This window comes from Mesoplodon bidens (assembly GCF_964165515.1).
Source record: "Mesoplodon bidens genome assembly, chromosome: 12".
In the NCBI taxonomy this organism is placed as follows: domain Eukaryota; kingdom Metazoa; phylum Chordata; class Mammalia; order Artiodactyla; family Ziphiidae; genus Mesoplodon; species Mesoplodon bidens.
Genome location: NC_138168.1, coordinates 23,108,330 through 23,123,977, shown reverse-complemented (window position 1 = coordinate 23,123,977; position 15,648 = coordinate 23,108,330). Strand labels below are relative to the sequence as shown.

Here is a 15,648-nt window from a genome sequence, read left to right as displayed (position 1 = left end):
GGCTTCCGCTTGTAAAGCAGAAAGCTGAAACGACACGGGAGGCAAATGTTAGGGAGAGGTGAGAAGGGATGAGAAATGCGGAAAGACAAGGAGCAGGGGAGCTAAACTACATTTCCCAGGAAGCCACGGGCGCACCTGCCACACCCACCACGCCTGTTACGGCGCTCGCGACCCTGTCGTCCATCCACTACCCCAAGGAGCACAGAGAAGGGCACGGAGTCTCCACTGGTGCAGCAGCGGTGGCGGCTCCAACCCGCCAGATCGTCCTGCTGAGCTACTACCACTCCACCCTGCGCTCGTAGAGCCGAAGAGACACTCACCTCTGCCCGTCTGCTCCCGCGAGCCACGTGACCAGCTCGGGTCATGTGACTCCAGAGCCTGGCGGCTGAAGTCAGTTACCCTGGTAACTGCCGGGCCCCCTCGGAACGTCCGGGAAAGCGGGGAATTCAGAAGCAAAGGTAGGTGAGGCGTGGATACTTGTTTTCCACTCGGTTCAGCAGGGCCCAGACTGTGCTCAGACCCGCTGCTCAAGGCTTTAGTTTCGGGTCACTCCCTTTCTCCCCCCGGCTCGGCTGCGGGCGCGTCTTTGTCTTCCCGCCGACTCCGGAGCCCGCGCTTCCTGGGGCCTGGGACCCTCTGAGTGGGACCCGCATTTGACCCACGATTTGGGGCCAAGCCCTTAACCGCCCACACACTGAACTGAACAGAAATGCAAATGAGGGGGAGGAGGTGTTACCGCGCAGGCTGAGCAAAGTATTGTCCAGATCTCCACACCTCCCGCCTCCACAAAAGGAAGCTGAGGTCGGAGCTGCCTCATAGAGTTACAGTCTAGAAGCTGGCGCAGATCCGAAGTTGGGTTCTTTAGGGACACTGGGAAGAGTTGAGCATTGCAAGTCACCATTGCGTAGTTTTTGTTGACCTTCCCTCCATCCAAGAGAAACATAATTTGTTCTAATTTGCTCCAATGACTTTGTTTTAGGTAGATTCTGAGTCTTAAGGTATTAACCCAGAAATTTGTATCTGGAAACGCCCCCATATCAGGAAACAGTCTATTTTTCAAAACTTTTTAATATGGATTGATAAATAACTAGCTGAATGATAAGATGGCACAAACTCTGTCCTGCGCTTTGCAAAAGGGAAACAGTCTTTTGGATTTGCTAGTTTTTACTTTTTAAAAGTTTCCTTGAGAAGCCCTGGTTTGTTTAAGGGATGTTAAATAACACACACACACACACACACACACACACACACACACGATAATATGCATAGATTTAGGAAATATTCTTGAGGCCACTTTTTAACAACTGGATGTTAAGAATGAAAATGTAATTCTCAACTCTAAGTCAAACTGTGAAAGCTGCTTTTCCAAATCAGTTTTATTAATGAATTAGAAATCTCTTGTCCAATTTACTGGTCAGCAATTGTGTGTATATGCTAAATCACAAGAGAAATGTCTGAAGTTCAAGTCTGACGGTTTTTATGATGTGATTTGGATTTCCTTAAAGGATGTTTATTATCTCTTGCCATTTAGTGTTTCCAGTGTTGTAAATACTTTGGAATGTTTACTTTGGGAAGGGAAAATTATTGATAATGGCCCACTATTTCAAAGAAGAGCTGGATAAAGAGTTTGAACAGTTCATGAATGAGGTAAGTTTATATTTTTAAAAGCTATATTGTAAATTGTCCCACAAGAAACTCATTCTTCTAGGATGCAATCAGCCTATCATCAAGCTCTGTCATCTGTTTCCAAAATATATCTATCATCCCTCTAGTTCTCTCCCTTTTCACTGCAACTTACCTAATCCAGGACACCATCATCTCACTAGGCTACTGCAACTGTTCCTACGTACTGTCCAAGCGTTCCTTCACCACACTGCTGCCAGCGTGGTTTGTGACATAACTCAAGACTCTTACTCCCAACGGAAAACCCTATTGGCCTCCCCTCACATATAGAGTAAAATCCAGACTCCTTTCTGTGGCTTACAAAACCCTGGATGATTTTGCCCATGCCCACCTCACTGACTATACACTGCTCTTCCCCCTTTTCCATTCATGACTTTTTTTTCTCCTCCAGACACGCCAAGCTCATTTCACATTCGGAGCTTTGTACTGTTCCTCTGCCAATAATGCTGTCTATTCCTCTATCCTTTACCTGGATGGTGAAGATCTCTTTTTAAAATCACTACCTAAGAGGTTTTTTTCTGTTGATCCAGTAAAAAACTAACTACCAAGTTCCTTCTTATACCATGTACTTAATTCTCCATGTAGCTCATTCTCCATGTAGCTCTTAGAACCATTCATTATTCCACTTGTTTAGCTCTCTTTTCTGCCTCCCATAAGAATGAATGGTCTTTGACATGACGGCTGTATTTTTTTTTTATTGAAGTGTAGTTCACGTACAATATTATATTAGTTCAAACAGCGATTCAATTTCTATAGATTATACTCCCTTTCAAGTTATTATAAAATACTGGCTGTACTCCCTGTGCTGCATGATATATACTTGTAGCTTATTTATTTTATTCATAGTAGTTTGTGCATTTTAATCCCTACCCCTACCCCTGTTTTGCCCCTCCTTCCTCTCTTCCCACTGGTACCCACTAGTTTGTTGTCTATATCTGAGAGTCTGTTTTCTGCGTTGTTATATTCATTTGTTTTATTTTTTTAGATTCCACATATAAGTGATAACATACAGTATTTGTTCTTTTCTGACTTATTTCACTAAGCATAATACCCTCCAGGTCCATCCATGTTGTTTCAGATGACAAAATTTCATTCTTTTTATGGTTGAGTAACATTCCATCATATATGTGTATACCACACCTTCTTTATCCATTCATCTGTTGATGAACACTTCCATATCTTTGATAGTGTAAATGCTGCTGCTATGAACATTGGGATGCATTTATCTTTTCCAGTTAGTGTTTTTGTCTTCTTAGGATATATATCCAGGAGTGGAATCACTGGATCATATAGTAGTTCTGTTTTTAGTTTTTTGAGGAACCTCCATACTGTTTCCATAGTGGCTGTACCAATTTACATTCCCACTAACGGTGTACAAGGGTTCCCTTTTCTCTGCATCCTCACCAGCATTTGCTATTTGTAGCCATTCTGACAGGTGTGAGGTGATACCTATTTGGGGTTTTGATTTGCATTTCCCTGATGATTAGCGATGTTGAGCATCTTTTCATGTGCCTGTTGGCCATGTGTATGTCTTGTGCCCATTTTTTAATCAGGTTGGGTTTTTTTTTTTTTTTTGATATTGAGTTATATGAGATGTTTGGATATTAACCCCTTACTGGTCATATGATATGCAATTGTTTTCTCCCGTACTATAGGTTCTTTTCATTTTATCGATGGTTTCCTTTACTATGCAAAAGCTTTTAAGTTTGATTAGGTCCCATATGTTTAGTTTTGCTTTTGTTTCCTTTGCCTTAGGAGACAGATCCAAAAAAATATTGCTACAATTTACGTTAGAGTGTTCTGCCTATGTTTTCTTCTAGGAGTTTTATGGTTTCAGGTTTTATACTTAGGTCTTTACTCCATTTTGAGTTTATTTTTGTATTGATATATGGTGTGTGAAAATGTTCTAATTTCATTCTTTTACATGTAGCTATCCAGTTTTCCCAGCACCACTTACTTCAATAAGAGACTGTCTTTTTTCCAATGTAAATTCTTGCCTTCGTTGTTGTAGATTAATTGACCATAAGTTCACGGGTTTATTTCTGGGCTCTCTATTCTGTTCTGTTGATGGATGTGTCGGTTTTTGTGCCAGAACCACACTGTTGTGATTACTGGAGCTTCCTAGTATAGTCTGAAGTCAGGGAGCTTAATACCTTTAGCTTTGTTCTTTTTTCTCAACATTGCTTTGGCTTTTCAGGGTCTTTAGTTGTTCCATATAAATTTTAGGATTATTTGTTCTAGTTCTGTGAAAAATGTCATACATGTTTTGACAGGTATTGCATGAAATCTGTAGCTTACTTTGGGTAGCATGGACATTTTAACAGTATCAATTCTTCCAATCCATGAACGCGAGCTATCTTGCCATTTCATTGTATCATCCTCAGTTTCCTTCATCAATGTTTTATAGTTTTCAGACTATGAGTTTTTCACCTCCTTGATTAAGTTTATTCCTATGTATTTTGTTCTTTTGGATGTGATTTTAAGAAGGATGGTTTTCTTACTCTTTCTGATAGTTCATTATTAGTGTTTAGAAAAGTAACAGATTTCTGTATATTAATCTTGTATCCTACAAAGCTACTGAATCCATTTATTAATTCTGAGATTTTTGGTGAAGACTTCAGGGTTTTCTATATGTAGTATCATGCCATCTGCAAATACTGACAGCTTTACATCTTCCCTTTCAATTTGGAAGCCTTTTATTTCTTTTCATGTCTGATTGCTCTGGCTAGGACTTCCAATACTTTATTAAATAGAAGTGGTGAGAGTGGACATCCTTATCTTGTTCCTGATTTTAGAGGAAGCGCTCTCTGTTTTTCACCAATGAATATGATGTTAGCTGTGGGTTTGTCATAAATGACCTTTTTTACGTTGCAATATGAGTTTAGATACCAAATTTGATGAGAGTTTTTGTCAGGAATGGATATTGAATTTTGTCAAATGCTTTCTCTGTATTTATTGAGATGATCATGTGACTTGTTAATGTGGTGTATCACATTGATTGACTTGCAAATATTGAACCATCTTTGCATTCCTAGAGTAAGTCCTACTTGATCATGGTGTATGATTCTTTTTATATATTGTTGAATTCAGTTTGCTAATACTTTGTTGAGGATTTCTGCATCTGTATTTATCAGAGATATCAGCCTGCAGTATGCTTTTTTTGTAGTGTCTTTGTCTGTTTTTAATATCAGGGTAATGGTGACCTTGTAGAATGAATTTGGGAGTGTCCTCTCTTCAGTTTTTTGGAATAAGTTGAGAAGGATATTAGCTTTTTATATGTTTGGTGGAATTCCCCTGTGAAGCTATCCTGGACTTCTGTTTGCTGGAAGTTTCTGATTACTAATTCAATTATACTACTAGTGATTGGTCTGTTCAGATTGTCTGTGTCTTCCTGATTCAGTTTTGGAAGATTGTATGTTTTTAGAAATTAATCCATTTCTTAGGTTGTCCAATTTGTTGATATGTAACTGTTTGTAGTATTCTCTTATGATTTTATTATTTGTGATATTGGTTGTTAGTTCTCCTCTTTTTTATTTTTTTTGTTTGGGTCCTCTCTCTTTTTTCTTGATGAACCCCTGGCTAAAGGCTTATCAATTTTCTTAATTTTGGGGGGGACTTCCCTGGTAGAGCAGTGGATAAGATTCCACTCTCCCAATGCAGAGGGCTCGAGTTTGATCCCTGGTCAGGGAACTAGATACCACATGCATGCTGCAACTAGGAATTCACATGCCATAACTAGGGAGCCTGCATGCCGTGACTAAGGAGCTGGTGAGCCACAACTAAGGAGCCCACGAGCTGCACCTAAGGAGCTGGCGAGCTGAAACTAAGGAGCCCTGGAGCCACAGCTAAGGAGCCCGTGTGCTTCAACTGAGGAGCCCGTGACTACACCTGGGGAGCCTGCCTGCCACAACTAAGACACCATGCAACCAAAAAACAAAAAAAAAATTCTTTATTATTTCAAAAAACCAGCTCTTGGTTTCATTGATTTTTTAAATTTATTTTATTTTTTTGGTCTCTATTTTATTTCCTCTCTGGTATTTATTATTTCCTTTCTTCTGCTGACTTTGGACTTTGTTCTTTTTCTAATTCCTTTAGATGGTAGGTTATGTTGTTTATTTGAGATTTTTCTTGTTTCTTAAAGTAGGCCTGTATCACTGTAAACATTCTTAGAACTGCTTTTGCTACATCCCATAATTTTAGAAAGTTGTGTTTTTATTTTCATTTGTCTCAAGGTATTTTCTGATTTCCTCTTTGATTTCTTCATTGACCCATTGTTTGTTTAGTAGCATGTCATTTAGTCTCCACATGTTTGTGTTTTTCCCATTTTTCTTCCTATAATTGACATCTGGTTTATACCATGGTGATCGGAAAAAATGCTTGATATAATTTCTGTCCTCTTAAATTTGTTGAGACTTTTTTGTGGCCTAGAGTGTGGTCTGCCCTGGAGAATGTTCTATGTGCACTTGAAAATAATGTGTATTCTGCTGGTTTTGGATGGAATATCCTGTAGATATCTATTAAGTCCATCTGGTCTAATTTGTCATTTAAGGCCAGTGTTTCCTTACTGATTTTCTGTCTGGATGATCTGTCCATTGATGTAAATTGGATATTAACATTCCCTACTACTTTTGTGTTATTGCCAATTTCTCCATTTATAGCTGTTAACATTTGCTTAATATATTTAGATGCTCCTATATTAGTTGCATATATTTTAATGAATGTTACATCCTTTTTTGTATTGATCCCTGTATCATTATACAATGCCCTATTTGCCTTTTGTTATAGACTTTGTTTTAAAGTCTGTTTTGTCTGATATGAGTATTGCTACCTCTTGTTTCCATTTGCATGAAATAACTTCTTCTAACCCCTCACTTTCAGTCTGTGTGTGTCTTTATCTCTGAAGCGAGTCTCTTGTAAGCAGCATATAGATGGGTCTTGTTTTTTTGTCCAATCAGCCACCCTATGTCTTTTTTTTTTTTTTTTTTTTTTTTGGCGGGAGGTGGGCCTCTCACTGTTGTACTGTTGTGGCCTCCCCTGTTGCGGAGCACAGGCTCTGGACACGCGCAGGCTCAGCGGCCATGGCTCACGGGCCCAGCCACTCCGCGGCACGTGGGATCTTCCCAGACCGGGGCACGAACCCGTGTCGGCAGGCGGACTCTCAACCACTGCGCCACCAGGGGAGCCCCACCCTGTGTCTTTTGATTGGAGCATTTAGTCCATTCACATTTAAAGTAATTATTGATAGGTATGTTCTTACTGCCATTATGTTACTTTTCTCTGTTCTTTTCTCCTTTTTGTTTCTTCCCTTGTGGTTTGATGATTTTCTTTAGTGTTATGCTTGTGCTCCTTTCTCTCTAGTTTTTGTGTGTCCATTGTTGGGTTTTGATTTCTGGTTACCATGGGGTTCATATATGTTAATTTATGGTTATATCTACTTGTTATAAACTGGTAGTCATTTAAGTTCAAACACATTCTAAAAGTTCGACGCTTTTTCTCCCCTCCCCAACATTTTGTGTTTTTGTGTCATATTTTACATCTTCATGTTTATCCTTTACCTTTTTATTACAATTATAGCTGATTATACAATTTTTGTCTTTGAATCTTTGTACTAGCTTATTTAAGTGGTTGATACACAGCCTTTACTATATATTTGTCATTATTAGTGGGGTTTTTCTTTTCCTATACATGTCTACTTCTTGTAGCATTTTCTTTTCCACTGAGAGAAGACCCTTTAACATTTCCTTTAGGGTCAATTTAGTATTGATGAACTCTTCTAGTCTTTGCTTGTCTGAGAAGTTTTTCATCTGTCCTTTAATTCCAAATTATAATCTTGCTGGGTAGAGTATCCTAGGTTTTAGGTTTTTTCCTTTTGCACCTTAAATATATCATGCCATTCCCTTCTGGCCTGCAAAGTTTCTGCAGAAAAATCAGCTGATAGCTTTTGGGGGGTGGGGTTCACTTGTATGCAACTCTTTGTTTTTCTCTTGCTGCCTTTAGAATAATCTCTTTAACTTTTAACATTTTAATAACACTTTAATTGTGATATGTCTTGGTGTGGGTCTATTTGGGTTCATTTTATTTGGGACTCTCTGTGCCTTCTGTACCTGGATATCTGATTACTCATTCAGGTTCAAGAAATTTTCAGCCATAATTTCATCAAATAAATTTTCAACTCCTTTCTCTCTGACTTTTCCATCTGGGACACCTATAATATGAATGTTGGTACACTTGATGGTATCTCAGAGTTCCCTTAAATTGTTTTCATTTTTTAAATTTGTTTTTTTTTTCCATGTCTGATTGGGTGATTTCCATTATTCTGTCTTCCAGATCACTTATGCATTCTTCTGTATCGCCTAGTCTGCTGTTAATTCGTTCTAGTGTGTTTTTCATTACAGTTGTATTCTTCAGTTCTGGCTGGTTCTTTTATATTTTCTAGTTTCTTGTTAAAATTCTCACTGTGTTCATCTATTCCTTTTTCAGCATTCTTATTGCTAATGCTTTGAACTTCTTATCTGGTAAATTATTCATCTCTGTTTCATTAGTTGTTTTTCTTGTTCTTTTGTTTGAAACAAGTTCTTCTGTCTTCTCATTTTGTTTAACTTTCTCTGTCTCTATGAAATTAAGTGAAACAGTTACCTGTCCCCATCTTGAAGGGGTGCCCCTTTGTGGGAGTGTCCCTGTGCAGTCTGCATGTGCCTGGTGGCTTTGGTGGGAGAGCTGGATCTGACGTGAGCAGGAGTTGTGTCTTTCTCCAGGGTGTGCTGGCAGCTATCACTTTGGTAAGAGGTGGGACTGGAGAAGAAGGGGCTCAAGGCAGAGCCAGGTGTGAGCCAGGGCTTCTCCTCGCTCAGTGGCCAACACCACCCTATGAGGGGTGGGAGCGAGTCCCAAGGTGCTGGAGCAGAAGCCCTGAGGGTTGGGTCCCAGCTGGTTCTGTTCCCCATAAGCATGTACTCTTTCCTCTCCTAGCACTGTCACATTGTCATCTTTGCCCCAGAGAGGAGTAGTGCTGGAGCAAGAGGGGCTGGAGTAGGGGTTTGGCTTGGGCAAGGGCTTGTGCCAGGGCTTGTGCCAGGGTGGTCATAGGAAACCAGCCAGAGTCCCGTGCAGTTTCATTCTGCTTCCTCCACCTTGTTTCGGGAGTAAGGAAATATGTGCACACTCTTCACGAGCAGAGTCTTGGTTTCTTAGAGCCCCACTGTCGGTCCCAGTGGTTTTATAACCAGTTATGTGGACTCATCTTCCCAGTGGCAGACCCCAGGGCTGTGGCCCCCAATATGTGGTTCTAGCCACCTACTCCCCAGAGTGGGTTTCCAAGCCTTTTAATCCCCTTCCTTTTCTGTGTCCCTTCCCTGGGGAACAGGTCCTGACCTGATCACTTTTCTTCCCTTCCTACCCGATTCCATATGGGTCTTTCTTACAGCTTGTTCCACTTAACGTAACAATTTCAAGGTTCATTTATGTTGTCATATCTATCAGTACCTCATTCCTTTTTTTATAGCTGAATAATATTCCATTGTATGGATTTACCACATTTTGTTTACCTACTTATCAGCTGATGGACATTTGAGTTCTTCCCACTTTTTAGCAATTATGAATAATGCCGCTATGACAATTGTGTATAAGTTTTTGTGTGGTTATATGTTTTCACTTCTCTTGTGTGTATACCTAGGAGTGGGAATGCTGGGTCATATGGTAGCTCTATGTTTAACCTTTGGAGGAACTGCCAGACTGTTTCCTAAACGGCTGTGCCATTTTACTCTCACCAGAAGTGTATTAGTAATATTAGGGTTCCAGTTTCTCCATATCCTCACAAGCACGGTTGTTAACTGAGTGGCCAGCTGTTTTGTTTTGTTTCGTTTCGTTTTTAATGATAGTAGCCTAGAAAGCAGTGTGGAAGATTGTCAGAAGTGAGAATACCTACTATGTATTAGACAGTAGGATGGTCATTCTCTGTTTCTTTGCTGATCTTTGCCACAGCCCTGCAAGGTCAGTGTCACCATGCTTGTTTTATATGTGTATAAACTGAAAAGAGGCGTAATTTTCCCTAAGCAACAGAACTAGCTTATTTTGAAGTTAAAAGTTTGAACTCAGATCTGTCTGGCTCCAAAAACTTACAGTTCTTCTTTCACACTTTTACGTAGCCATGGGTTTGGGAGGAGAAAACTGAATCTGAGGCAGATTGTCAGAGTTTGGTAAACAGCGAGAGATAGAAAGGAGAGAGAAATGGAACATTTCAGGGTGACAGTGAAGTATAAGACTGTGTGGAAGGCGATGCAACTAAGATTCAGATGGAGTAAAGAATACTCTTTCTTTTCTCCTCCCCTCATCCTGCTTGGTGGTCAAGGAAGACAGTGAGTTCTTTTTGAAGATTTAAAAATGGCATTCTTACAAGTCATTGGGGTAGAGTTGTTTGGTTGGCAGGTGGAAATGTGTGTGTAGTCATCTCAGAAGTTTAAGAAGTGCCCCAGGTACCAAGGTCCTAGTTGGGGGACCATATAGAGTACTTGAAAGTGGACAGGCCTTAGTTAGAGAAACCCAAGTTTGAATCCCAGCTCTGTATCACTTACTGATAGTCGCAACCTGGGCAAGTTGCTTAACTTCTCTGAGCTTAACTTCCCCATCAGTAAATCTCTGCTGGATTATTTAAAGACTGAAATAACCTGAGTATAGATCCTGACATAGAGCAGGCAAGTAATTAATAAATGTTGATTTCTTCTCCAGAAAAAGTGTGTAGAATAAGGATAAAAAGGACCAAGAGTAGCGTCCTGGGGAAGTCTCACGTTAAAGAAAAGGGCAAAAGGGCCAAGAGCTATTAGAGTTGGTTAGGAAAGGTCACAGAGGTGAAGTATAGCCTGGAGGAGGTGGTGCTATGAGGTCAAAGGGAGAGATTTGCCTGAAGTGAGAGTTGGTCACCATGTCAAACTCCATGGTACGATCAGGGAGATGACTGACAGTCATCCTTTATTTGTGGCATGTAGGAGGCCTGTGGTGACTGAGGAGAGCTGTTTTGGATGGGGACCAGATTTTAAGGGGTTTAACAGTGACCTGGAGAAGTTAGAATGTACATAAAGGAAAGATGATAGGTAGAATGAAAGGGAGGTAGGAGTAAGGAACTTTGCCTATTTGCTTTGTTTTGTTTGTTTGTTTTCGTTTTTTTAAGTAGGGTAGACTTGAGTGTTCATTCTTTTTTTTTTTTTTTTTTTTTTTTTTGCGGTACGCAGGCCTCTCACTGTTGTGGCCTCTCCCGCTGCGGAGCACAGGCTCCGGACGCGCAGGCTCAGCGGCCATGGCTCACAGTCCCAGCCGCTCCGCAGCATGTGGGATCTTCCCAGACCGGGGCACGAACCCGTGTCCCCTGCATCGGCAGGCGGACTCTCAACCACTGCGCCACCAGGGAAGCCCAAGTGTTCATTCTTATACTATACAATTATGCCAGGTGCTGTGCTAGGCCCTGGGGATGCAGTGATGAGCAAGTTTATAACCTGAGGGAAGGAGGGCAAGGAGATTGAGGAGGGAGTGCGGTGCAGAGATGCATTAGGATAACCCAGCAAGCGAGAACTTGGTGAGGCGGGAGGTGGCCCCTCTGCATGTTCTCCTGGGAGTGGAGGAAATAATTGCTCTTCTGAGAGAGGAAAGCAGCGTCTTAACGGGTGAATTTAGTGGTGGAGTGAGGGGAAGGAGAAGGAGGGTGGTTTTTGACCTAAGGTCTTTATTTTCTCTGTGAAGAGAGAGCCCAAGTTATTGGCTGAGAGTAAGGGTGGTAGATCGGGGTTAGAGTAGGGGTTTAGAATTGTAGTAAGATTTGAACCTGAAGAGTAGAAAAGGACAAATAAAAGTTTATTAAAGTTTATTAATCATTGTGACAAATGCAAATTTCTCTGGTAAACACCTCACACTCAGTTCTTACTGGTCCTAGAATTTTGTGTTCTTCTAGAGTGATGCTAGGTGATTTTGCTCAATCATTATTTATTCTTAGACCCGAGATAATGTCTAAAAAAGGATTATATCCTTTTATTCCTTCCTGATTAGGTTTCTTGATCAAGTTTTTTATTTCTTTGTTGTTATTGTTGATGTTTTTCTCCTTGGTTCGTCTTCTTGTTTACTTCTGGGTATGAAATCAGTGTTCAGAGATGTATTCTTGATGTTTAAGTTATTTTGACCCCATAAGTCTAGAAATATATGAATTTATACATAATTGCTGAGAATGTTTAGGTGACAACTGAAATATCAGAATGAAGAAACATTTTCAGTGATAAATCTGGGATTCTTGAATTTAAAATTCACTAGCTTATATCTGATTTAGCTTTCAGATGATTCTTTTGAAAATTCAAATAAAACACCTAGACAACCTAAAGAAGTGAAGAAGAATGATACAATGCCATGGTGGATAACTGAAGATGAATTTGAAGATGGTGGTAAATATTGCTGATTTTTAATTTTAAATTATTTGACCACAGGGGGGCAGTCAAGACTTTTAATTCTGGATTTTCTTACCATGCTTTTAATAAATGTATAAGGAAAATAATACTGATAGTGTGAATTTTTGAAGTTTGACTTGATTTTCATATTACTTTATGATGTATTTCTTATATAATAGCAAATCTATGTTTCTGCATTATCAGATTATTTTACATTGAAATAATTATTGTTACTCAATTTAAGATGCTGAATAATATTAGGTATATTTATATATTATCATGTTTAATGGTAAATTAATTTAAAGTGATTTAATAAAATATTCTGACAATATTAATGTCACTGCATTGGGAAGATTTTAACAAATCTGTAGATTTTGCTATTATTCTCTGTTAATGACAGTAGAAAAAAATAATTCTATTACCTTAATGGTAAATAACTCATTATTGATCCTGTCTAGCACATGGGTTTATCTTTTTAGGAACTATTCCTACTCACATCTTTACAAATAGAAAATTACTCTCTGGGTGTTTTCTTCAGTATAGCTACTATATATGATGATACTGCTATATTTGCAAAGATCCTCAGACTCCCTCTGTTAAGTACCTACGTTCACACTATTTGTGTTATCACTAAGCACCATTTTATGAACTGATAGGATTTCTATATCTCTTCTTTTTCCTTGTGCTCCTTGACCCTCAACAGTAAATAATAAATTTGTTTAATAAATGTTACTGTGAATTTGATAGTCAATTCTCTGTTCTTCTTAACACTTTACAGTAAGGAATGGCCTTATTGAAAAGTTCAGCGTGTTTTCATAAATCCATAAACCACTCACAGTGCTAAAGTTTGCATGTGAAGAATTCTCTTTTAGAATCTTTCCCCCATTGATGCTTGAAAAGGATATTATATGATTAAGTGCTATTGAAATAATTGACAATGATTTGTGACTTATTTAGCATTAAAATCTTTTTCTAGAAAGTAATGAATCAGAGGTGGAGTATGCAAACTCACCCTAAAGGGAAAGAATAGGTCCTAGACCAACACTTGAATGTAACCTGACTAAAGCTACTAAATTTTTTTTAAAAGAATGTATCAATCAGAGTGGATTTGATTAGTAAAGGATGCAAAGGATATTTAGGAAGGAGACTTTGACAGTGTCCATTTAAACACAGGGGAAGAAAGTTTCTCTGCCCAAGGGTATAACGTGGTCCCTGGTTCAGTCACGAACATTTATTGAGTTCATGTTATGTTCTGAGTACTTGGCACTAGTATGCAAAGACAAAATATGATTCCTGCCATCAAGAGTGTAGAAGCTTCTAAGGGAGAATTAATTGAACACCCCTTTTGAGAGGAATGCATTCCCAATCTTACATAGACGCCATTAAACATCAACATTGAGCTACTTCAACCTTTTAATTTTGCTTTCTCTTTCAGTTGCCATAAGGACAAAATGTTCTGCCTAGTTAGTGAAACCGTCTAATTCTCCTACTGGTTATACTCTTCATTGTAAATAACTGAATTGGATCTTGGTTTCAGTTGTATTAGTCTCTCATGAGGTTGGTTAGTGTGGGTCACATCCCTGAGTCCATCTTCAGAGCCGGGCTGAGACCCTGGACAGATGCCCCGACGGCACCCTGACCTTGGCATGTATGTTTTCATTTGAAGTGCCTATAGATATATCTCCTGATTTTCTCCAGCTGTGTGGAAGTTATTATTGGATCAGTTAAAACCATTATTCACACAGAGCCATAAACTAATTTGATTCTAAAGCCTTTCCAATAGGATGCTAAGTAGGAAATTGAGATCACAATTTGTAACTTCTCAATAAGGCTTCCTTCTAAGCAAAAGTGGTATTTTTCTAATCTTATTATTTGTATCATATAATATAGTTATTTTTTCCATATATCAGTTTTTTACAACAAATATATACTGCTAGGATAAAGAAATTTTGATATTGTATAACTTTTCCAGTGTTTTCTAGTGCTTTTAGAGTGAAGAACAAAACCCTACCCCCAGCCTATGAAGATGAGCATGGTCTGACCATTGACTCCTGCCCTGGGATTACTTCCCCAAGTGGCATGGTATACTGTATTAAGTACTTGTGCTTCAAAATAACTTTTAAAAAATCTTGTCTCATTATGCAAGTTTTTGAAATATCCCACTTAATAAGATGCACTGCAATCAAATAGAATTGTAATTTTTGTTTTGTGAATTTTTGGTCTGGTGGATTTTTATTTCATAAACCAGATTTATTTCATAGCTACTGTCTACTAGTATAACTAATATAACAGCATAACTAGTCTAAGCTAGTATAACAGTACTACTGTGTTGGCATAGTAGTCAAAACAATTCTCTTAACATAAATATCCAACTATATTAACTCCCATCCCAGGACTACTTGGAACAAATGTAAGCTATTTGAAAACAAAGAAGACTCCTCAGCCTATTATGGAAATAGAAGAGGAATCTGCTGAAAGGATTCAGTTTCTTAAGAGCAGTGGAACCTCTGTCTTAAGTGTTGACAGCTTAGAGGCCAATGGTAAGAATTGTGAACGATGTGAGTTGACAGGTTCATTATTATGCTTATAATCAGGATTTTTAGAAAGTTATAACTATCTTGGAGCCTCCTTTACTGAAGCGTGTAGACAGATTTAATATCTTCCTAGAAGGTTTAGAATTATACCTCTGGAGAAGCTTCATAGCCTTACGTATTATAATGAATATAAAGCTATATTTGAGTAAGAGATAAAATGAAGTATGTTTCAAATTTTTTGAAGTCTGTGTAATGTCAATAAATGCATCATTAAAATTAATTTTTTCAAAATTCTATGTGTTAATGAAATATATTTGTGCTTTCCATTTAGAGATAGTAGTTCCTGAGCTCAATCATAGCGTTCTTGGATTGGACACATTAGCAGAGCAAGAAGAAAAAGAGCAGTTTTTTGCCAGGCTTGAGAAAGGCTTCACATCTTCCATTGATTACTCAAGATTAAATAAAGAATTGGATTCTAATGACTCCACACATTTTAAAGCTTTACACAGGTAATGTAAATACAATATAAACTAATCATTGAGTGATTTTTGTGTCTTTATATTTTTGAAAGGCTGGTAGATGCATGGAATTGAAGGGGTAAACATATATAACAGGCAAAATTTAAATCTTATTTTTAATTCTATTTTCTCTTCATTATTTTGGTCAGGGGTAATGTGTGTGTGTAGAATATGATTTATATATACATATATATATATGTATATATATATGTGGGCTGGAAAACGTTGATGTGTATTTGAGAGCTTCTAGAGATCTGAAATTTCATGCATGAGGTACTTTTGAAATGAATAGCACATTGCCAAATAGACCTAACTAGAAAGGTAATTTATTAAGTGATTTTCCAGAGATAAGGTCAGTAAGAGAGTCCAGGTAGCTATTATAAACTCAGAGGAAATAGGAACAAAAAGGGACGGAGGAACCAGGGAGCAAATACCGATTTGGTTTGTGTCCTACCTTTGTGTATGGTTGACCCTAATGATTATTAGGAGACC

At 38.6% G+C, this 15,648-nt stretch overlaps 1 protein-coding gene across 3 annotated transcripts in view; it reads left to right on the top strand.

Moving 5' to 3' along the window:
* Positions 1-200: 200 nt before the first annotated feature.
* Positions 201-15,648, top strand: part of CEP162 (centrosomal protein 162) — a 93,621-nt gene continuing 78,173 nt past the window's right edge. For 2 of the 3 annotated variants that reach the window (XM_081251552.1, XM_081251551.1), the window contains exons 1-5: positions 201-458; positions 1,532-1,647; positions 11,990-12,101; positions 14,498-14,644; positions 14,970-15,147. In XM_081251552.1, coding sequence (XP_081107678.1) covers positions 1,591-1,647; positions 11,990-12,101; positions 14,498-14,644; positions 14,970-15,147 — 494 coding nt within the window. In that variant the 5' untranslated portion in view covers positions 201-458; positions 1,532-1,590. The remainder of the gene's footprint in view (positions 459-1,531; positions 1,648-11,989; positions 12,102-14,497; positions 14,645-14,969; positions 15,148-15,648) is intronic. The other variant, XM_081251553.1, reaches the window with a different exon arrangement.